Raw genomic sequence first — 23,205 nt, 5'->3', positions numbered from 1 at the left:
GGGGTGGAGGAGGAGGAAGCAGAGGCGTTGGGGTGGAGGAGGAGTGAGTACTGTATCTATGGGAAGGAAGGAAGGAAGGAAGGCAGGTGATGGAGGAAAAGTGGGAAAGTAACGCAGGAATAGAGTGGACACTGTGGAGAGAAAGAGACATCTAGGGGGTTCTTTTGTCATGATGCAGCCTCCACACACACACACACACACACACATGCTGTTTTAGACATGCACATACACACACACACACACACACACACACACACCCATTGCAGCGGGATAAGAGGGGTGGTCCCTGTGGGAATACTGAGGGTGAGGGGTGGGTGGGTGAAAGAGACAGAGAAAGATGGATGGTCGGGGGAAAGAAAAGAAAAGATAACAGGATTCAGCCGCGCAGGAGAGAGACAGAGAGAGACGGGTGTTTGAGGCTGCGCTGTGGCTATTAATATGTTGTGTGTCTGTGTGTGTGTGTGTGTGTGTGTGTGTGTGTGTGTGTGTGTGTGTGTGTGTGTGTGTGTGTGAGAGGCAGAGATGTTCACATACTGAGTTATAAAGAAAATGCGTCTTGATCAAACAAACACGCACACTTTTTTTGGTTTTTTGGTTCCATTATATACAGAAATCTGGGTTGTGTGTGTGTTTGTGTGTCTCCATGTGAACTTTCTTGTCTTCCTTCATGCCAACACATCTCCCTCTGCTGAAAATCATGTGTGTGTGTGTTTGTGTGTGTGTTTGTGCGTTGCGAATCGATGGACGTTTTTGGCGTTAGAGGTGTTTGAATCCAGGAGGGAGGAGGAGGAGGAGGAAGCATCAGCAGCAGCAGTCAGTCACACCCTGCGGTTACTGTAGGTGTGGGCTGTTTTTGTGCATGTGTGTGTGTGTCTATGTGTCTATGTGTGTTGCTGTGCAAGGACAAAGTTAAGACTCACACACACACACATGCATGAGCTGATCAATAGGTCTGACTTCAGATCAATAACCGTCGTCACTGCACTGACGGCTTCATTTGGCAGAAATATAAACACGTTCATCAGCTGATTGAACAACTTTGTGTGTTTTTTATTTGTCGAACTTGGCTTAAAATCATCTCTGCTTCTCTGCGTGTGTGTGTGTGTGCAGTACATGTGGTCATTTGTGTGTTTGTTCGTGTGTGTGTGTGTGTGTGTGTTAATGCTGACCAGCCCGAGGCCATCATTAGCTGAGGGTTAGCCACCTGTCACAAAGAGTCAATAGCGATGACCTCATTTGCATCAAGGTCAAAATGGATAGAGACGTGACTTCCTGTGTTTGACCACAAAAACCAAAACCAAGTATTTTTATTTATTTAGTGGTGGAAAGTAACTAAGTATATTTTCTCAGTTACTGCCCTGAACTGAGTTACGTAACCTGATTTTTTATTTTTTTCCATTTTGTGTTACTTTATATTGCTGCTCCACATTTCAGACAGAAATATTGGTGGTTACTTACATTTAACCTCCAAAGAGAATAAGATTTGACATCATATGATTTGTCCTGTGTAGATGTCTGTGAAGTGCGAGCAGCTACATCAGTGGGTGATTTCCTCCGTAAAGTTAGACTGGATACCAAACAGGCTAATTGAGGCCGTTGCAGACTCTCTTTCTCTACTGTAACTACTTATCATTAAAAGCATATATTAATTTAAAAATGAATTATTTGAGTGTCAATAAAGTAAAATTGACATAATCCAAAATGACCATTAGAGAAAAACTGAAAAATAAATGTTAGTTTTTTTGTTGTTGGGGTTTTTTTTGGGTAAAATTTTAGATGCTTCCATGAATTGAAGTTTCCCATTGACTAATGTCCTGAAACTTTTCCACGGTAAAGTCTTCTCCATTGGATTGGATTATTATTAATTTTCCTGCAGCTCGGCCCAGATCGTCAGTCCGTTGGTTGTAAATTCTCTTGAGCTGCTCCGTGTTGTTGATTATTGTCGATTGCAAACCTCAACATAATTACAGTGGAGCAAAAGCTGGTACGCTTTGACCCATTTGCAACAGCCACGAGAAAAAAACAACAACCTTAGAACCTAGAGGAAGTTAAAAGCTTGTGGAGGTAAAACTTGCAAAACCTGCTCTGTTTCTACGATCTGTTTTGACCTAAACCACCATAGATGGCCTCTGTCGTCATGATTAGTGACAAGTTGTGGAACAGTTGTGGATAAAATTAAACGACGGAAACAAAGCGGCGGTCTCCTGTGTTTTTCGTCGACCCGTCGGTGGCTTTTGACGCTGGTTAGTCTTGTTGGTCACCTGACTTCCTTCCCTTCCTCCTCCTAAGGGCCCGTCGTAATTACCGCTGCGACCTGGGGGCCGCCTAACAATAAAACAAAACTACGGGGACGTAATAAGCTGCTTGCTCAGTCGACCTATGGGCTCGTTTCCTCTGCACGAGGAGGACGGTCTCATTTACCAACATATATCTCCTCGTGGTTTCTTTTAATACTTTCAAGGTTTTGCACTGCTGTAATGTCACACCACTCAGTCACTGATACGAAAGACCCTTAGTATTAAAACCGAGCTGGTTTAAGCTTTTGAATGAACACAATGGGTAATTTCCCTGATGTCTCCTACATCGAGATTTTAAAACTGGTGGTTAAATGTAATTAACTGTATTAATTTTATATAAAAGCAACTAAATCTCAACAGAAACGACTATTAATCCTCCTCTCCATCTTAAACTCTTTGAGCGTCGAACAGGAAAGATCACGTCTCTGTGTAGAACAGCCCACAGCGTGTACCAACGCGGCGACTAATGATCTGTAAAGAAATCTGCTGTACAGTGACGTCCTCTCGTCTCAGCGCTGAGAGAGAAAAAATCCAACTTCTTCTTTTGAATTTTGACATGGAAGAATCAGAGTAGCACGAATCTAATAGACCAGTAACAGAGGCACGTTCTCCTCCGACCTCGACGATCACAGTATTTATGATGACAGGGCAACAGGTGAGGGGAAACGTGCTGCTGTAGTAAGGTGTGTGTGTGTGTGACTGTGTGTGTGTGTGTGTGTGTGTGTGGCATCATCAGCAGTTTCCCGGCGTTGGTAGCGTAATGTTGTAAGAGTGGATATCAGCTCTCCTGGCCTCATGGCTCAAGGTAAATCTATAACGCTGTCTGCTCAGAGCCACTTCTTGGCACCAGGGTCTAAAAAAAAAGAAAAGAAAATTCCTCTCCCTCCTCGGATCACGTCGCCTCAATTACCTTTCTTTTTCTTTTCCTCGCCTCACTTCACCTCACCTCATGCCACCTCCCTCTCTCTCTCTATCTTTCTCTCTGACTCTGCTTCTTCTCTAGACTCTAGAGTACTACGCTAGATATCAATGTCGACGCCAAAGACTCCACATTTATTCAATATTAGTTCAACATTTTTGGCAAATTGGCCCATTGCCATAATCCCTATAGTCATAGCAGTAGGTGTGTTACCTTTAATTGTCGGTGCAAGCTATTTTTGGAACGGCAGAGCAGAGCCGTGAGCTGCTCAGAGCTACGCTATGGAGGCTTATGGGATTTCTTGGTTTCCCTCATCAAACTCATCAAATACACAATCCAACAACTCCAAAACGCTCTGGTGGACAAGTTGTGACCTGCACATTCACCACGCTATGAGATAATAACAGAACGTTACCAGACAGAATTGTTTTAGAGGTAAATGCAGAGACTGCTTGCCGAAAAATTGCAGCGGTTTTGCATGAATTTACCTCTAAAACGGCTCCGTCTCGTAACATTCTGTTATTATCTCATAGTGTGGTGAATGTGCAGGTCACAACTTGTCCACCAGAGCGTTTAGGAGTTATTGGATTGTGTATTTGATGACTTTGATGAGGGAAACCAAGAAATCCCATTAGCCTCTGTAGCGTAGCTCTGAGCATAATAACATACTCCTAAAACTATAAGGATTATGGCAAGGGGCGAATTTGCCAAAAATGTTGAACTATCCCTTTAAAGGAAACGCACTGATTTGATTTGTCGACAGACTCGACACGGGAAGATCAAGGTCAGTCTCACCTACAGTACATGTTAGCAGCATAGCATAAAGACTGGAGGTATATGCAAAACAGCTACAGTAGCCTGACCCCTGCACCTTTAAACAGTGTTTTTTCCCCCCGTTTCCCCCTAGTGGGCTGCGAAGGTACTGCAAGAGTTTTATTTAGAATAAGTAGTTTTATTCTATAAGTTTGTGAGTTTAAAATCTAAATGTATAGTCACATATTTATATTAAAAAGCAATCAGAGCCGATTACTGTATGGTGGTTAAATATGAGGGCATTCTTCATGAATCAGTGTTTCTTTCCCATGTGGGCTTGAATGAATAAATGATCATGCACATTCCTGGACTTGAGTTTTAGTGAAACATAGAAGTGAAAGCTGTGATATTTGGATCTTGCTCCATCATGCACACAGACTCTGGTGTTTGCTTTTTGATTGATTTTTAGTAATGCATCCAGTGTTGTGTACACTACAGCACGGCTGCGTTGATGGTTCTTACAGGAAGCTGAAAAACAAAAAGCCGTGCATTAGGAGCAGCACGGAGCCCAGCTGCCATTAGAGCTACATTAGCTACACGCTTCAAATAAACACGCTGTCGATGTCGAGCCACGACTTTAAAGCTAAAACCGGTTGTGCCGTCATGGTGATGATGACTGACTTCTTCTTTATGTCTCAGTGTGTTGGCGACGCGGCCGTTGGAGCTTAAAGGGCTTAAAGGCTGATAATCTTGGCCGCTAAAACCACATATCAGTCTTTAATGTCCAATGCATGCTGGGAAATTGTCTTCTTTTCCTGTACTTGAAGCATCATTCATCATCCATGTGGAAAACTTAACAACCACGGTTATTGATATTCGTGCAGAAAGCTGTGAAAGTCTGAGGGGCTTTGACCTTCCACGGCCGAGGAAGACGGCGATGTTGGGGCTGAAATTGGCAAAAATCACTGTGTGTGTGTGTTTGTGTGTGTGTGTGTGTAACCAAATGGGCCCCAAGACGTTAGAAGTGTAATGAAAACACTACTCACTCTCCTCAGAGCTGTTGGCATCACTTCCCCTTCGCCCACTCCTTTTCCTTTTATCTTTTCGGACCTCATGCTTTTAGCGATGGCGCGACTCCAGACGGCGGCTTCTCCTGACCTCCAGTCTGTCCTTTGTCTCCAACAACACACACACACACACACACACACACACACACACACACACACACACACACACACACACACACACACACACACACACACACACACACACACACACAGGTGCACAATCACGACATGAATGGGAGTAAATTTGATTTGTTAATGTTTGGTTTAATTCAGAAAAACTAGACCCAGTGTTTTTATTAAAGGGATAGTTCAACATTTTGGCAAATTGGCCCATTGCCATAATCGCTATAGTCATAGCAGTAGGTTCGTTATTGTCAGTGCAAGCTATTTTTAGAACGGTGGAGCAGAGCCGTGAGCTGCTCAGAGCTACGCTACGGAGGCTCATGGGATTTCTTGGTTTGCGTCCTATCAAAACTCATCAAATACACAATCCAACAACTCCAAAACGCTGTCGTGGACAAGTTGTGACCTGCACATTCACCACGCTATGAGATAATAACACAACGTTACCAGACAGAGTTGTTTTAGAGGTAAATTCATGCAAAACCGCTAATGTGCATTCCTGTCGGAGCCAGTTTTTCAGCAAGCAGTCTCTGAATTTACCTTTAAAACAACTCTGTCTCGTAACGATCCGTTATTATCTCATAGCGTGGTGAATGTGCAGGTCACAACTTGTCCACCAGAGCATTCTGGAGTTGTTGGATTGTGTATTTGATGAGTTTGATGAGGGAAACCAAGAAATCCCATGAGCCTCCGTAGCATAGCTCTGAGCAGCTCACGGCTCTGCTCCGCCGTTCTAAAAACAGTTTTCACCGACAATTAAAGGTAACGAACCTACTGCTATGACTATAGGGATTATTATTTGCCAAAATGTTAAAGTATCCCTTTAACTACTTTACAGAAACTGCGGCCTCTCTCTAACCTTTACCGACACGTTCTCGAAGCCTGAAACGAAACCACAGACTCGCAGTCGGGTTGCGAACTCTTGTCTCTGATGTGAGAAACACTTTGCACACCCAACACCCCCCAACCCTCTCTCTCTCCCCCTCCACCTCCTCCATACGACTCCTTCAGGCGACGTCGACGTGATTAAAAAAGTGTCTTGTTGTTTTGTCACCACAGAATAATGAGGACACGGTTTCACGTGGAGGTTTCCCCTCTCTGAACCGTATCCTGCACCCGGGTCGGTCGTATATGAAGCCTGTCTGACATGTCTCTTATTCTGAAGGGAAAGGAGGATCGTTGAGGGGAGGGGGGAGAGGGGGTTTTGGGGGGCGCAGTCGCTGCTGCTGCTGCTTCTTCTTCTTCCTCTGAGGTTTATTTTTGGGAAAGGACTCGATTCTGGCAGTTTTCAGCTATACAGCCTCCTCCTCCTCTCTGCCCCCCCACCCCCACCCTCCATCCTATCTCTTTTTATCTTTTTTTGCCCTCATCCCCTCCTCCCCCTCCTCCCTTCACATGCCTCCCTCCCTCCCTCCCTCTCTCCCCTCCTGCATCTCTGTCAGCTGGCAGAAGGCTGTATTGTTCTGCCACACTTCTGCTTCTGGGACTGGGGGTGGTGGTGGGGCTACACACACACTCTCTCTCTCTCTCTCTCTCTCTCTCTCTCTCACACACACACATGCACACACACACTCTCTCTCTCACACACACACAGAGGTCCCCTGAGACCAGCCATTGTACCATATTAATCCCCCGACACGTATTTAAGCCAAGATTCATATTTGCAGCCCGATCGTTGTGAGTGTCTCTTTGTCTTCGTCCTCTGCTGCCCGTTAAAATATTCACCCCTTTACATTTCACTCTTTTTTCTCTATAAATAGACTTTATATTTGCATACAGCGTGTATATTAATGGAAGAGGATGATACTTGTGTGTTCGGAGGGGAAAAAAAGAATTTTATTAGATTTTTTTGGCGAATTTTTTAGAAAAAACTATCAAAAATAAGAATTTACTTGTGCAGTAGTTCAGAAAACTTCAACTCTGAGGCCAACAATAACAAACAGATGCTTTACATTTATATGATTATGAAGAAATAACGATCAAGGCTAGTTTTTGTAATGTTTTGATTGATTTTACAATTATTATTTATAATAATACTTTACCCACATTGATGCATGGACATCAACAACTAACAATTCATTTTTAATGCAAAATGTCTTGAAGATTTAATTAAAGCAGAAGTGAGTGATCCGGTCGTTTTCGCTAATGCTGCGTTCCAGGCAGGCTTTTGAAATCGTAAATTACAGCTTCAAGTCACAACTTACGACTTTGTAGCGTTCCAGGCAACCCACTCGTGTTTTTCCGACCTGTTTTACCGGTGAAAGTCACTATAACGGCCACTCGTAACTTCTGACCCGTGAACTCGTACCAGATCGAACTGATACAACTTCACAGGACGGAAAAACACGAGTCTACGAGTTTCCTTGAACGCACCATAACAGTCCTCGTCCCTACGTCGCCACATTCACGGCGTCCCTTGGCTGCACACACAGCCCTGCATGCCGTTCTCTCTCCTCATTGGATAAAAACTGTAGGATACGATAAATGTTTTCTCCTCGGCTCAGAGCAGAGCAGAGGGACTGAGAGACCCGTGTTTCGGTCCAAACACTCTATGTAAGTGATTGCTGTCGGAAGATATAACTATTTAAGACTTATATTAACACAAATATATCACTTACTTCTGCTTTAATATACCAATAATAGATAACCCTTTTCCTGAAACAGTTAAACTAAAGAGCTTCAGGGAAATTATAATTGACAATTTTTCTTCCTGATGCATAAACCAGAAAATTGGCTGATAAATTGAGAAAGTGAATTATCAAAAATAATCAATAATGGTAATAATCATTAGTTGAACCCTCCTGGCCCCCAGCTGCTTCACATTCCCCCTCCTCTTCTCTCCCAATCTGATCAGTCACATAATCAATCGCTGTCTGTCCCCATAAGGAAACTGGTGGTGAAGCAGAAACACAGGGTCCAATACAAACATAATAGAAATATTGATATGTAACTGTGAGTGGAAATATAAAAGCATAAGAGATCAATGGAACTTTACCTAACCTAATTTGTTTTTTGTTCTTTTTTGGACACTTCGGTGAATAACATTGATTTATAATCACTTTACAGTGCTGTTATGTCGAATGTTTAGCAAACAGTTTGACATTCAGCTGCAACATGAGCTTTGATCTTCCTCTGTTCGTTCACCATCTAGAGCTGCTAACTCTGCATGTCAAGTCTGCACGGTGACATTCAACGGGTTCATCGGGGGATTTATTCGAGTTAAACGATGCAAAAATATTCGGCGAGGATGATGATCTGCAGAGTGGGAGATGACGAAGAGATGATTAGTGCGACTTTCTCAGTTTCTTTCGACGACTTCCTCTCTGCAGATGTTCGGCTTCGGTTTGACAGTGCATGAGAGAATCGCACCAACGGTTGAAAACACCAAGTCGGTGGCTGTCGATCACGAAGCAGCATCAGAAGAACGAAGAGGGATGTTTTGTGTGTGTGAGATGTCGATGTTGTTAAAGACAAACATCCACAATCTGGAGCTCCAGATGTGGAGACCGACGATGGCAGCTGAGAGACGACAAAGTCAGAGAGGAGTAACCTGACTGTGGGAGAGGGAGGAGGGGGGACGTTATGAATTATACAACGACTCCATTACAGAGCAGAGGAGTGGAAGGAGGGCAGCGTAGAAATAAAAGGCAGAGATGAAGTCTGGAAGGAAAAGAAAAAAGGGGGTGAAGGAGGAGAGATGGAGGAGATGGAGAGGGAAGTGTTTTGTAGCTACGACGTTCACTGTGTCGAGGGGGGGGGGGTTCTGGGCCGGGGGGATTGGTGCAGAGCCTGTCGGGCATCGTGATTGGTGGATGGTGGTGGGGGGGAAGACGAGGAGGAGGAGGAGGAGGAGAAGAGGGGATGTGATGTGGGGGAACACATCTACAACACACTGCAAAAAAGAGATAGGAAGAGAGGATGAAATCAAATTGAAAATGAAGGGGAGTTAGGGAAGGCATAGAGAGAGAGAGAGGAGGAGGAGGAGGAGGGGGTGGAGGAGAGGGGGGTGATGAAGTGGGAGAGCGGGAAAAGAGGAGGAAGCTGATGGAGAGTGGGCAGAGAGGAAGAGAGAGGGAGAGGATGACAGAGATGATGAGGATGTTGTTAGTTAGGCTTTTTATCCTCCTGCAGCTCTCTCCTCTCCTCTGCAGTGGAAGATCGACACTAAGAACTGGGACAGTCCATTCATTACACACACACACACACACACACACACACACACACACACACACACACACACACACACACACACACACACACACACACACACGCACACACGTATCTCAGCAGATTTCTCCCGTCCTGCCTCCTCATTGCACTGACACACGCCGCTGTTTTTGTTTTTCCCTTTCTCCAGATTAGCATTCAGCACGGTGACGTCACAACATATTGAGTTAATCAGAGTGAAATGAGACACTTTGGTGTGTGTGTGTGTGTGTTTGCAGCTTTTACGGTTAGAGCCGGTGTCATTCGTCACAGTCCTGTCAGGGTTGTTTTGTTGTGTTGGGATTTTTGGAACCACTTTGAACAGAAACTGCAGGTTTTTCTGCAGCTGTCTTAGAAATATCTATCCGGGCATTATTGATTATTCCTTTGATTTTTTCATGGATGGTCTTTATTTAAACGGTCATGGTGGTTAAGTCGGAGGTGACTTCCTTTAAATGGCTTCTTTTCTCCAACCTGTGCCCCTGAAAATGACATTTACTGTCATTTAAATCAAAGAAAATCATCTAACAGTGTCTGTTTTTGTGATTCTCTCAGCTATTTTTTTTTTTTATAACAGGGGCTGTTTTGATTTGTCATCTCCTTTATCTCATATGTGTTTGTGCTGGGACAGCAGCGCTATAAGAAAGTACCTGTATTTGTATGCATATTTGCATATATTACCTTATATTTGCATTATATTACTGTATCACTACAGTATAGTATGTATTAGGTTCCATTGTGTTGATGCACAAGTGTGAAAACTTTACTTCACTGTTTCGCTGTCCAATAACATTGTTGAATTCAAGATTCACAGGTCAAAACTAAATGAAACCAGAATCCGTATTTTATTTTCCAGTCCATGCAGCTCGATTCAAACTTGATTCCCGACTGTTGGAGCAGAGATACAGATGTGTTGTTACGCTGGTTAGTGGCGGCTAACGACGACTCACCTGAGTCTGGAGAGACACAGAGGGAGGAGAGGAAGTGAATCCGGATGAAAGAGATTGTGAGAGAAGAAGCTGGGAGAAGAGTGTGTGTGTGTGTGTGAGCTGGTGATGAAAAGGGAGAAGGATTATGGGATGTTGTGTGACGCTGTGTGTGTGCTCTCAGTGGGTGAGGTGTTGATGCGTGGCGCAGGTCCAGCTCAGAGTCACGACATGGGGTGTGTGTGTGTGTGTGTGTGTGTGTGTGTAGGAGGGGTTTCTCCAGTGTAGAGGACATTTTGAAGGTGAGCATCAGGGAGGAGACCCACACACACACACACACACACACACACCCCTGACGTCCGTGTGTGTGTGTGTGTGTGTGTGTGTGTGTGTGTGTGTTAGAAGACAGAAGAAAGTCTAGTCTTCTTGTCTCAGACACTCGACACAGTCAGCTGATGGAGTTGATTTAGCTCCCGTGACACTGAAAACTATTGCGTCTATTAATAGGACCACCTCACCTCATTAGACGCCCTAACAACATCCACACGTCCGTTATGAGCCACTTAATCCGGGGTCAGGTCGCCACGGCAGCAGGTCGAGAGGGAAGCTCTGTTCGGGTCAGGTGACTTCTATTTATCATGTGTCCTGGGGACTCCTACCTGGAGGACACCCAGCCAGGACTGATGCCTGATCCACCAGTTCATCCACAGGAAACTCATTTCTCTTGTGTCCGGGATCTCATTCTTCTGGTTTCTGCTAAAAGTTCATGACCACATGCAAGTCAGAACGAAGAAGAAGAAGCTTTTAGCTTTCAGCTACAATACACAAAACAACTATTTGATTGTCATATTATCTGATTTATGTAAAAATAAAACACTTGAAGACCTGGATGCTAGTTTTCCAAGTTGTTTCACCAGTGTAGGCCGAATGTAAAACTGTAAAACTACACCGCATCCTGCGAGCGAGTGAACCGGCGACAAAATCTCGCGCCAAAGTGTCCTGATGCAGCGTGACGATTTTATTGTGAGTATATTCTATTGGTTCAGAATCCAAACCAATCAAATTATCGATGGACGTAAACAAACTGCTGGCGCTATTTTTAGATTCCTGACATTTCCTGGTTGCTATATTTGACATCTTGGAGTATTTTTTTTTTATTTTATTTCAATGCAATTCTCTCATATTCTCCTCTCTCTGCTAACTAGCTTGTCAACAGGAAGCGGCGTGTACTTTTCAACCAATAAGAAGTGTTTAGGGGCGGGACACCGCGGCGAAATGTCGTCCAGATAGAGACGGAGCGAGTGAGTTTTTCAGTGTTGGGCATCGTCATCACTTTATTGGTTCTTTGAGGCGATGTATTGATATTTGATCAATAGTTTACATGATTAGGCTACAGTCGCTTTGTGCTGTGTTTGATCCTCCATAACCTGACAGATGGTACAGTAACTCCTCTGTTCAGCTTGCACAAACAGTATTTACTGTGATGTTATAGGAACTGTACTGTAAATAGAGAATACAAGGTGCAGCGATTTACAATTCATAAAAATAAACTGTATAGGTTTGGTTTTCTGTTTTTTTTCCTTTGCAAAATCACCTTGCTTATACTATCCTGATAAAGTGTAGTATAGTTTATCTTCACCCTCCCTTAATTTAATATCTAACGTAACATTGTACGGTTCATTTGACTGACTGTGACAGAGAGTTTCACCAACCAACTGTTTTCTTTTGTTTTTCATAGACTTCAGAAATACTCTATATGTCAAATTGGAAAAATAAACAGAAGATTAATTGATAATGACCCAGAGAAAAAATAAATGTGTGGATTCCTAGTTAGCGATGGCTGCAGCTGTTGTGGACTTGATGTCCTCCTACAGTACATGATATGATAAAGGACTGACGCTGGTTATAGCAGCATCCTCCACTCATCTGCATCGCTCTTAAAGCCGTACAGTATATCAGGACATCCTGTGGGCGTTTCATAACAGCAGTAAGCTTTTGAAAATCCTCCTCACTAAGCTCATTTCTCCCGGTGTTTGAGTCTGTTTCTTGTCAGCGACTGTTTCACTGAGACAATAGCAGGAGAAAAGAGACGTTCGCTTCACTTTAAAGGCTGAGGGGCCTAAAAACCGCCTCTTCGTTTGCTTCGCTTAACTTGCCGCGGTGATGCGAGGTTGTTTGTCGCCCACGTGGACCGCAGCAGCATCACATCACGGCCACATGTGTGGAAGAGCTAATTATCTTTTATATGATACATGGCAGGAGTCATATTAAAATGCCAAAAGCCACGAGCATCGGGTCGAATCCATGTAAAGCGAAGATGAAAAAACTCGACAGCCTTTTCAGAAACAATTCCCACATCACTGGAAACGCTTAAGGGGATCTACATAGTGGTAAATTGGCACCATTAGAGAAGTGTGCTGTATTTCCTATCGACTGCTGCAACCATGGATGTGCACATGACTCTGGGATCAGACTGTTTGCTCAGATTTGAGTGTTCCCGCTGCGTTTGAACATTTCTGACATAAACTGGCTATATGGGCCATGATCCCTTTGCTTTTTGATTTGTAAGAGGTTTGTTAGGATTTGTTAGAAGAATGTGAATCTAATTGTGTTAGATCACCACTCCAGGTCATGGATATATTATGAAAACTGAATACCGTGCTGCAAGATAAAGACCCACCAGCCTCATTTTTTCTGGCCCAGAGCTTCTCTCTGGCAGAGCTGCAGCCAACAGTCATACAGCCAGAAACACTGTCCTCATTTACACAATTCACTGCACCCCCCCCCTCTCTCTGTCTATACATGTGTACACGACCTGTTCTCTCCATAAGTTCACTACACTTACTGTACTGTACTTGTTGTCGAGTTGTAGCTGTCTAACTACAGTATCATCGGCCCGGGCACTTCTGGGATTAAAGAGGCAATACAATCAAAAACTTGGAAGTCAGTTTGCGTAAACTGTGCTAAGTGCCAAATGAGACAAGAGCCAGAGTCATAAAGATCCGCACCAGTACCTCCAGTGTCCAGAGGAAATGTCAGCATATTGTTATAGTTTATACAGGTATTTCAAATAAACTATACATTAAGATTGGATCCAAATCATAACACTCCCTTAAAGGCCCCGCAGTATAAAGGTAGATGTTTGTATTAAAGCTCCATACAGTAAAAATGCAGATGTTTGTGTTAAAGCTCCATACAGTATAAAGGTAGATATTTGTATTAAAGCTCCATACAGTATAAAGGTAGATGTTTGTGTTAAAGCTCCATACAGTATGAAGATATAGTATATTTTTATTAATACTGTGAAAGTATCAAAGCTTTAGTTCACAGAGAAATACTCTAAAACCAGCTGTCAAGACTTCCTGTGACTTTACGATGTCACAACAAAGCCCCGCCCACCACCACCTGGACCCACCATCCAACTCTTGTAGGATTTGGTTTCTCTGAGTGTTTTAACTGGAAATCTGCTCTTTTTTTCTATTTTTTTTTCGATCACTCAGAAAACAGTCAGCCAATCAGAAGAGAGGCCCTAGAGCCTCCTCTCTTCTGATTGGCTGACACCAAGCCACTGTTACTAGAGCCAAGCCACTGTTACTAGAGCTCCAGAGGAGAAGGTTTTTTTTGGTTCTCCTCAGTATGAACTAACCAGTGTTGGTGCACATGTTAAGAAGATACAGTAGATTTAAATGTTACTGGTGGAGCAGAAACAGGAAGTTGTGGCAGAATACACACAGCACAGCTCAGCGTCTGGAGGGAACCAGCCGTGCTGACGATGATGCGACTAAAGTGCTCTATTGATTTAAAGAGCAATTCCTTAATTGCTTGTGTATAGGATATGAGCTGTAAAGCTTAAGGCCGCTGCTCGTACGTATGGGACTTCTCCTCTGCTTTTATCTCTGTTTTCCCCTAGATTTCATTGTTTTCTCATTATCGTTCTGTTTGTTCAATGTGGGGCTGACCAACCATCGAGTGGAAAACAAATATTTAGAGAAACAAACAGGAAGTGGAGCTGCAGCATCAAAGATGTGACACTGTGCTGCTCACTCTACCCCATCAACCATCTGATATCTACTTTGCAGATGTTGTAATGTAAACTGTCGTTGTGTTCGTTTGTTTTTTTTTCCACATAGAGGCACTCTGACAGTTCACATGCACCACATTCTTGGCGCTCATCGCTGTCGGTGCACCGTCGTGTGTGCTTTTGGTCTGATGTTAATTTATTCATAACCAGAGCTCTGCCCTGTCAGAGGGGGATTCACAGAGCAGCTGATGCGTCCCGTCTTTCAAACATCAAACATCACTTCTTTCTTGCTTTCTTCTCCTTCTTCCTTTTCTTTTTTGTCTTTGTAAATTGCCTTTGCGTTTTCAACACAACATGTTTGGTGTCTGTCTTTAGGTGTCCCTGTCTGACTCCTCGTTTCCCATCTGGTTGGGCTAATGTGTCTACACCTGCTTATCAGTCACCACCACACACACACACACACACACACACACACACACACACACACGTAGACATAGACATGTACTTACATCAGCAAAGTGCCTGCAGTCCGGGCAGCAGCGGCAACGTCATCTGCCGTCATCCAATCAGGAGAGAGTGGAGCAGGTGTCTTGGCCAATTGCATTGAGATCTAATGAGGGACAGACAATGGGAAGTAGTCGAGGGGGGGGGAGGGCTTTTCTGACGCACGCCGCATGTGTCTGATGTCTGGAGTTTAAATGTCTTTTTAAAAAAAAAAACAGACTTTAAAAATAAATGTACATCCACTTTGTGATTCAGCACTGGAAAAATGTGTATTTTAGAGAAAGATGACGACACACAGATGTGGAGTCTCTTCGCATCCAGCTGTGTGTGGTGACATGAGAAACAGAAAGACAGGAGGAAACAAAGAAAAGAAATTTAAAAAAAAAAGGAGGTGAAGAGTTTGCGTTTGTGTTTTTATCCTCCTCCATCTCTATCTCAAGTGCTGTGAGGATACGGAGACTGCAGTAGCCGAGCGGCCAATCAGATTGCAGCGCTCAGCAGCCAGTCAGAGGCAGGACAACACACACACACACACACACACACACACAGTAACACACACAGGTTTCCTTTATCTGCCCATCCTCTGTTGATTTCATCACAGACACAATAACACATGATACAGCACTTTTTTTTTTCTTCCCTGAGAGCCACTGCAGTCGTTCTTATTTCTATCAGTTATTGATACAGTATTGATTGATAATAACAGTGGTGGAAAAAAAAGAGTTGTGTGTAGTTTTCATCACTTTTATTCACAATAAACTGGGTCAGACACTTCACTTCCTCCTGTCTATGTTGAAGGACAGTAACCATCACTGCACTGCTTTTCTCTCCTGCTGCGGTCGATGCAGTACCGCTGAGCGACCACTAGGGACTGATGTAGGACCTGGAAATTAATGAGAGTTCTCTATGTGTGTGTGTGTGTGTGTGTGTGTTGTGTCTAACATATGTAGGTGTGCGTGGTACAACACTTGTGTTACTTGCCAACACTGCAATGATATTGGCTTTTTGTCACTCCTCCATTAGAGCTGCAGTGGTTTCTAAATGTGACAATCTCCTGCTTTTCTTTGTAATTTCTCTGTCACTAAACTATATTCTCAAGGTTTTATTTTAATTTCTAACAAATAATTGATCAAAACTGTTGGCAGATAATAATATAATAAGTGAATAAATGTTCAATAAAAAGCATGGTCTGAAAGTTGCAGCCTTGAGAGGTATTTTCATAATAAAGTGCAAGTTTGATTTATTACAATGACATTTTTATTGATATACCATAAATTATTTTTTATTAACTAAATTAATACATTCATTGATTTACAGACTGTAGGTTAAAGCTTTTGCTCCCAACACTTTTAAGCTGGTGTGATAAACATATTGAGGTTAAATACTCAGCCTGTCTGACTCACTCAGCTGCACAGAAATCTGTCTCTCCACATCTGTACACAGGACGTCCAGATGTTTGTGCAGGTTAACCCCAAGTGTCAGTGTTTGTGGTTGGTTAAACACCAGAAGCTTCCATCCATCCATCCATCCATCCATCCATCCATCCATCCATCCATCCATCCATCCATCCATCCATCCATCCATCCATCCATCCATCCATCCATCCATCCATCCATCCATCCATCCATCCATCCATCCATCCATCCATCCATCCATCCATCCATCCATCCATCCATCCATCCATCCATCCATCCATCCATCCATCCATCCCTTCCTCTGCCCAGTATCGTGCAATGACCCCAGTGCATTGCTGCAAAATTTAGGAGCCTCAGTTGCTATGGCAACCCCACCCCCACCCCCACCCCCCCTCCCTCTGTTCTCGGATCCTTTCTCCCTCCCTTCACAGATGTCATAAAACACCAAAGACGGATCATTAAACTCGTGTGTTGTGTTCGTGTGTGCATGTGTGTGTCTGTGTATGTGTGTGTGTGTTCCTCCGCCTCCTTCCTACCTTCGTCGACAAAATGAGACACATTCCTCAGCCTCTGTTTTACAGCTGAAATACTTAATTCATTTGTCAATCAACAACAAAATAATATTTTATGTATTTAGTTCTTTATTTTTCAAAAAAATAATCAATAATTTGGTTTTTTTTCGTCATCTACTGTAAGAAGCAAAAGTGTCAAACCGTTAATGAACTGCAAATAGGAGTTAAGGATCAATCCTGAAATCTGGGAGGTGAAGAAGTTTGTTTCCATGGATATGTTTTTCTTTCTTTCTTTCTTTCTTTCTTTCTTTCTTTCTTTCTTTCTTTCTTTCTTTCTTTCTTTCTTTCTTTCTTTCTTTCTTTCTTTCTTTCTATTCCAACCAAGGCAATTTCACAATTTGACAATATCATCACAATATTTCTTTCATTGGTTGGAAGGGAGCAATATACTTACAGTATATTGTTGTTACATCACTGATCTAAAAACATAATATGCAAAATATGAATTTATATTAATCCTGTATTCAATCTTGCACAGTAATAAAGTTGAGCCTGAGGAAGAATAAAACACTGGACCAATCAGAAAAATGGATAACAGGAGCACACAAAACAAAGAAGTAATGTATAATAATACATGATACAGTATAATAACAGATCATATTAAAAACCCTCTGCTATCAGCTACAGGCCAAATAAAAGCCTTTATGGATGTTAGAATTAAAACATTTTAAGTTGTAGATGATAATTATGGCGACAAACATGTGTAAAACAAACGTAAATGATAATTTTTCTTTGATTAGGTGGAAACGTGTCGCCCAGAGTTGCAGCGTTGCACAGGATCGCTTCACTGTTGGCTCATCCCGCCTGGTTTAAAGACATTTAACCGCCTCCATAAATGCCAAAGCAAAGCAAACCCTGCTCGTTTCCACTGTGAGCTTTTCTAATTCTTCTGTTTGTGATGCACCAGGAAAAACAAAGTAACTATAGAGTCGACCCAGTTCCATTTTTAAGCTGCGACTGGTCTGATCTTCATCACCACGGTTTTCAGGGAGTAATCGAGACCTTTGTACGTTCTCCAGTGCACACCGGTTTCACGGGGCGACGGCCCCCACATGTAGATCCCGTTGGGGTTGGCACTGTAACAGTCGGCGTACCAGAAAGCTCCATAGGCCAGCCTGGCACAGTTTGAACCATGCGTGTCTTGATCCCTATCGATAGTGGTGAATTTCATCCCATTGTGAAGAGTAAGAGAGTCTCCTGATGATGAGAGAGAGAAAAAAAAAAAAACAGAAAATACTCGTTTATAAAGACAGAAATGCACCAGCAGTTTCCTCGGGTGGATATTATTAAAGTTTCCCACCTGCTGATCCTTTGACGAAGCCGCCCAGATTTAGCTTGTATCCCTCCGACTCTGGATCAACAGAGAAGGAAGAGTACTGGGCAAAGGCCCGCTGGCCCTCAAAGTCCTCCATGTCCACCCTCAGCTCGTAGGTCTTGCCCTGGGTCATCAGGTGCATCGTCTCCAGGCCTTAATGGAAACAAGAAAATATGAGATAATAATAATGATTATGATATGATAATGTAGGGAATCCCTTCATTGGGTTTTTGACTGTATCTACACAGTTGTTTAATCTGTTAATTTTTAGTTTTAACCTTTGATTGACAGTGATGAGGGCATTTAAAGGGGACATAATATGAAAATATCACTTTTTGAAGGCTCTTTAACATATATTTGAGTGTTTTTCTTGCCTTCCGGCCCCAAAATGAGAAAATTGATGAAAAAAATCCGTAATTTGCATACTCCATATTGAAATCCATGTGGTTTTATGAGCTGTTCCCTCAGTTGTCTTCCAGTGATGTAACTAGTTTTTGAATTTGTATAATAACACCCCTACCTGGCTGGTACCAGTAAAAGGGGCGGGGCAAGCAGTGGTTCATTTGCATTTAAAGGGACAGGCACTGAAACCAGCCGTTCTGAACAGGGCTGTTTGAGAGGGTTAAAAGAGCTGTGATGTTTGATCCTTGGGGTATTTAGACCACAGCATGTCACAGATATGTCTTTAAGACACCTGGGAACTATTTTAATTTGTGGAAAAGGGGGCAGAATATGTCTCCTTTAAATCTCTATGCACCACACATCTGTAAACATCTGTGAGCTATTGCATGGAGAATGTTTAATTTAAAGAACTGAAACTGAAAGAAGATGTTTGCTCATACCCAGCCAGTACTCTCCAGCAGCGCTGCCAAATCCAGTTTTGTAGTGATCCCACTTCATGTAGAAGTTCACGGTGCCGTCTTGTCTTCTCTGAATCACCTGGCAAACAAAAATAAGAAAACAGAACTGATGAATTAAAGCTTTGACTGATGATTCATGTCTGACATGATAAGCAGCAACACTATGGAGAGTTTCAACGTCTTTTCTGCCCAGCACCGAACAACAGACCCTCAGCTAGCGAGTAGAACGAGCTGAGCAGGAGGTGGTGGAGACCAAAAACAGAGATATAAGAAAGAAATTCATATTCACAAGAGATCGTTAGTGATTGATATCACTTGTCAAGTCTTTTTATGAAAATTATTTGGTTGATGCCTTCAAATGTTTTGTTTTGTCCAAAAGATGTTGAGTTTGTTATGATAGCGCAGTTATGAAAACACATATAACCCTCTGGCCCTTTAATTAAAAACGATGAAATCTGTCTATTGACCAACTAATTATAGAACAAATTGACCTAATTAAAGGAGGAGATAAATTCTGGATAAATGTCCTGGATAAATGACTGGGCCCCTCTACTGTAGGTAAAAGATGGATGAAGCAGCGACTCACAGTCCACTTCTCTGCAGAGCCGTCGATATCGTCTCTGCTCATGTCACAGTGAACCTGCACGGGGGAGGTGGAGCCGGCCGGGTAGACGGTGTAGACTCCGTCCAGACCTGAACCGGCTTTGTAGACGTCGCTACAGTCGGTGGGCAGCGGAGCCTGATGGACCGGTACCGGTACCAGCAGCAGCAGCAGCATCATGAGCACAAATGTGAACTGCAGCAGAGAGAAACAGTAAATATAAAGACAAATGCACCGTGAATATCCAGTTTAATCATGAATGCATCAACATTTAAAGCAGAAGTAAGCAGAATGTTTGTGTTAATATAAGTCTTAAATAGTTATATCTTTAGGGGCGGTGCGTGGCGCAGTGGTTAAAGCGGCCGCCCCAGTCCCGCGTCGGGCAGCCCTTTCCTGCGTGTCATTCCCCCTCTCTCTGCCTCCCCCTTTCCTGTTTATCTCTACTATGTGCTATCAAATAAAGGCAAAAAAGACAAAAAAAACATACTTAAAAAAAAAAAAAAAAGTTATATCTTCCGACAGCAATCACTTATATAGAGTGTTTGGTCTGAAACACGGGTCTGTCAGTCACTCTGCTCTGCTCTGAGCCGAGGAGAAAACTTTCCTTGTATCCTACAACCTTTATCCAATGAGGAGAGAGAACGGCATAAAGGGGCGGTCCTCTCTGTGTGTGCAGCCAAGGGATGCGCGTGAATGTGGTGACGTAGGGACGAGGGCGGGGACTGCTAACTCCATCGGCTGACAGGAAGTTAGCCAAAACCACCGGATCACTTACTTCTGCTTTAATTCAAGTGTATCTTTATGTACCGTGTCATTCAGTTATTAGTCACACAGTTTAGATGGGTTCGGTTCAGCCAGACTAAACAAGGCTGCGACCTAAGTGGTTTAGTGGATTCACTGCTGAGCTCCAGGCGACTTTAACAGCACAAGTGGCTGTCGCTCGGATCGACCCCGTAATCCGTTGCAGTCTTTGCAGTCGGGCTCTGTCTGTCCGTGTGTACCAGTTTTATTTGACAGTCCAACGTTCATACTGTACTTGGCTATCAGGAGGAGGCGATGAAGAGACCTGCATGGCCTTTGTCTATTTATAGACTCATGAATGGTCTCAGATCTGTGCTCGTGTTGTTGTGCTGTCTGGATTCCTTCGTACTGAAAAGAGTAGTTTTCATTGGATGTAATGTGATTTCTGAGACCTTAGGGGAGTTTCTGTTAAATTAAACGAGGAAATTATTTGATTTAGAGTAGAGTGTCAGTGTTGATGAGGACCCAGCAACTCTGACCGAGGCTCTTTACACCTGAGAATAAAGTTTATCTAATCTAATCTAAGACAGCAGGCTTTTAAAGGACCATACAGTATGTCGCACTTAGGATTGTTTACATGCAAACCCTCATCTAAAGCAATAAGATGATGATGGATCTGGCACATCCACAGCTATCAAATATCACATATCCAGTTTACAATGAAATATAATAAAGAGAAGCATCAAATCTTCACATTTGAGAAGCTTTAACCAGAATAATGTGCATAAGTTTTAACTAAAAACAATAAATCAGCTGTCAATATTGCATCAGGGATCACTGCACATCATATATTTGAAGAGAAGTGGGTTAATAATTTGCATTATTCAGCAATGAGATAGTCAGACTTGGTTACATTACCATCATTCTTCAGCAGGCTGTCCTGTGTCTCTGTCCCGTGTCTCTCCATCAACATGTCTTATAAGCTGCTGAGTAAACCTGTTGCGACACCCAGTGTTTTCCCCCCCATGCAACAAATAATTGAATGTCCCGATTAGAAATAATTAACCTCTGGAAGTCCCACAGTGTGACTCACATCACTTCCTGTTGGATCAATGAAAGTTTTTTTGTTTTGTTTTTCACTTTTATGATTTTGTTCATCGTCAGGTTTCGTGTGTTTAGTTTGAACAGGTCAGAAGTTTCTAACGACTCTTGTAGAGCTGCATCGAGCAAATACTGTAGTTTTTTCACTCCCAGTGACTCTGCTGCTTTTATTTTCCATTATCTGACCACTTGATTGTGTGTAATAGTAGATGTGCAATCGTCCAAAAGTCCAAACAGATTCACCTTGATAAACTGGAACCATGATGTTTATTCATATTGAAAACCGTGGTAACACTTTATTTGACGCCTATCTCTATAACGCATTATAACCATATCTATAATGAGTTATAATGCAGTTATAGCACTGTATAACTATAGTTATAAACACTCATAAATGATCATAATGCTTTATAACAATAATCATAACACACTATAAAGCATTTTATCATGACTTATAAGGTCAGGTATTATAATACGTTATAATTGTTAGTAACTCGCTGACAATGCCCACATCAATAATGCATTATAAATATAGTTATAATGTGTTATAATTGGCTTATAAACATGTATAAGGGTTTATAACAATAAGCATAAGGTCAAGTATTATAATAGAGTTATAATGCTCTATAATGTGCTATGCTTATTATTATAAAGCCTTATGATAATTTGAGTGTTTATGACACATTATAACTATATTTATAAAGCATTATCGATGTGGGCCTTGCCAGCAAGTTACTAACAATTATAACGTATTATAATACCTGACCTTACAAGTTAGGATAAAATGCTTTATAGTGTGTTATGATTCTTGTTATAAAGCATTATGATCATTTGTGAGTGTTTATAACTTCAGTTATACATTGCTATAACTGCATTATAACTCATTATAAGTATGGTTATAATGTGTTACAGAGATAGGCGTCAAATAAAGTGTTACCAAAACAGTTAACTATTAACTATCTCATTGTTTTTTTTAACTCTGTCCTCTAGTTTTATGATGTCCCCCCCCCCCACACACACACACACACACTGTAGTTATATGGAGAAAGTTAAAGCTGCATTCACTGATGATTCTTAATTTATTGGTCACTTGGAGGCAGCTGAACATCAGAGCTCTCTGACAGTCGCAGGTTCACCGGCCTCTTAAATACCTGAGGAACCACCGTCCAAATCCTGCTAATCCGACCGCCGGGCTCTGGGCCCTGAAGCCTCCTCATGTGTCTGACGGATCAACTCTGGGTGAACTAGAAGTTTCACTAGAAGAGGGAGAGTAGGAGAGAGAGAGTGTGTGAGGATGGTGTAGTACTGTGACGTTAGGAGGGAGTCTTTTCCTGCTGGAGATTATTTTTTTGCCATGAAACCACCTGCTGAGCTCAATGGAGGTAGAAATGGTAAGAGAGACAGGCTGCGAGCATGTGGAGCTATTATGCTTATCTTTTATTGTTATTATGGCTTCAGTCTTCGCTCTTTATCTGACCCCTTTTAGACGAAGGAAAGAAATACCTTTCTCATAAGAACTGTTCATAACTCATAGACGTCTGAAACTTGACAAAGGACCTGAACGACCCAAGAAGATCAGAAACCATGAGATTAGTCTTCACTTGTTTTCATAAATACAAATAATTGAGAATATTTGAGTCTTTAATGCCACTTTGAAAAATACAAGTTAGTTGTGTTTACAGTACATAGTTAAGAGCGTGAGGGAAATATCCAATAATGATGATGATTTAATCAAAGGTTAATGGACGTCATTGAATCATTTGAGGTTATGTTACATTATTTTT

At 42.4% G+C, this 23,205-nt stretch overlaps 2 protein-coding genes across 2 annotated transcripts in view; one reads left to right on the top strand and one right to left on the bottom strand.

Annotated features, from left to right (window-relative positions):
• Nucleotides 1-23,205, top strand: part of LOC311002319 (ankyrin-1-like) — a 173,589-nt gene that overhangs the window by 56,218 nt on the left and 94,166 nt on the right. The window lies entirely within an intron of this gene.
• On the bottom strand, nt 16,909-21,486 carry LOC311002321 (microfibril-associated glycoprotein 4-like). Its single transcript, XM_083993651.1, has 5 exons — nt 21,239-21,486; nt 19,565-19,774; nt 18,961-19,057; nt 18,104-18,271; nt 16,909-18,000 (listed from the first exon to the last, which is right to left on the bottom strand). The coding sequence occupies exons 1-5, from the start codon at nt 21,242-21,244 to the stop codon at nt 17,750-17,752; spliced, it is 732 nt and encodes a 243-aa protein (XP_083849777.1). The 5' UTR covers nt 21,245-21,486; the 3' UTR covers nt 16,909-17,749.

The sequence above is a fragment of the Trachurus trachurus genome (genome assembly GCF_905171665.1).
Source record: "Trachurus trachurus genome assembly, chromosome: 19".
Lineage (NCBI taxonomy): Eukaryota > Metazoa > Chordata > Actinopteri > Carangiformes > Carangidae > Trachurus > Trachurus trachurus.
Note: the sequence above shows the minus strand (reverse complement) of the source record. Positions and strands in the feature narration are given on the sequence as shown.

Excerpts from the sequence above, each read along its gene's own strand:
- LOC311002321 (XM_083993651.1), bottom strand. Across the intron at positions 19,058-19,564 it reads GCTCTGCAGAGAAGTGGACT|GTGATTCAGAGAAGACAAGA; the intron begins GTGAGTCGCTGC and ends TTTGTTTGCCAG. Across the intron at positions 18,272-18,960 it reads TGCTGGAGAGTACTGGCTGG|GCCTGGAGACGATGCACCTG; the intron begins GTATGAGCAAAC and ends GTTTCCATTAAG.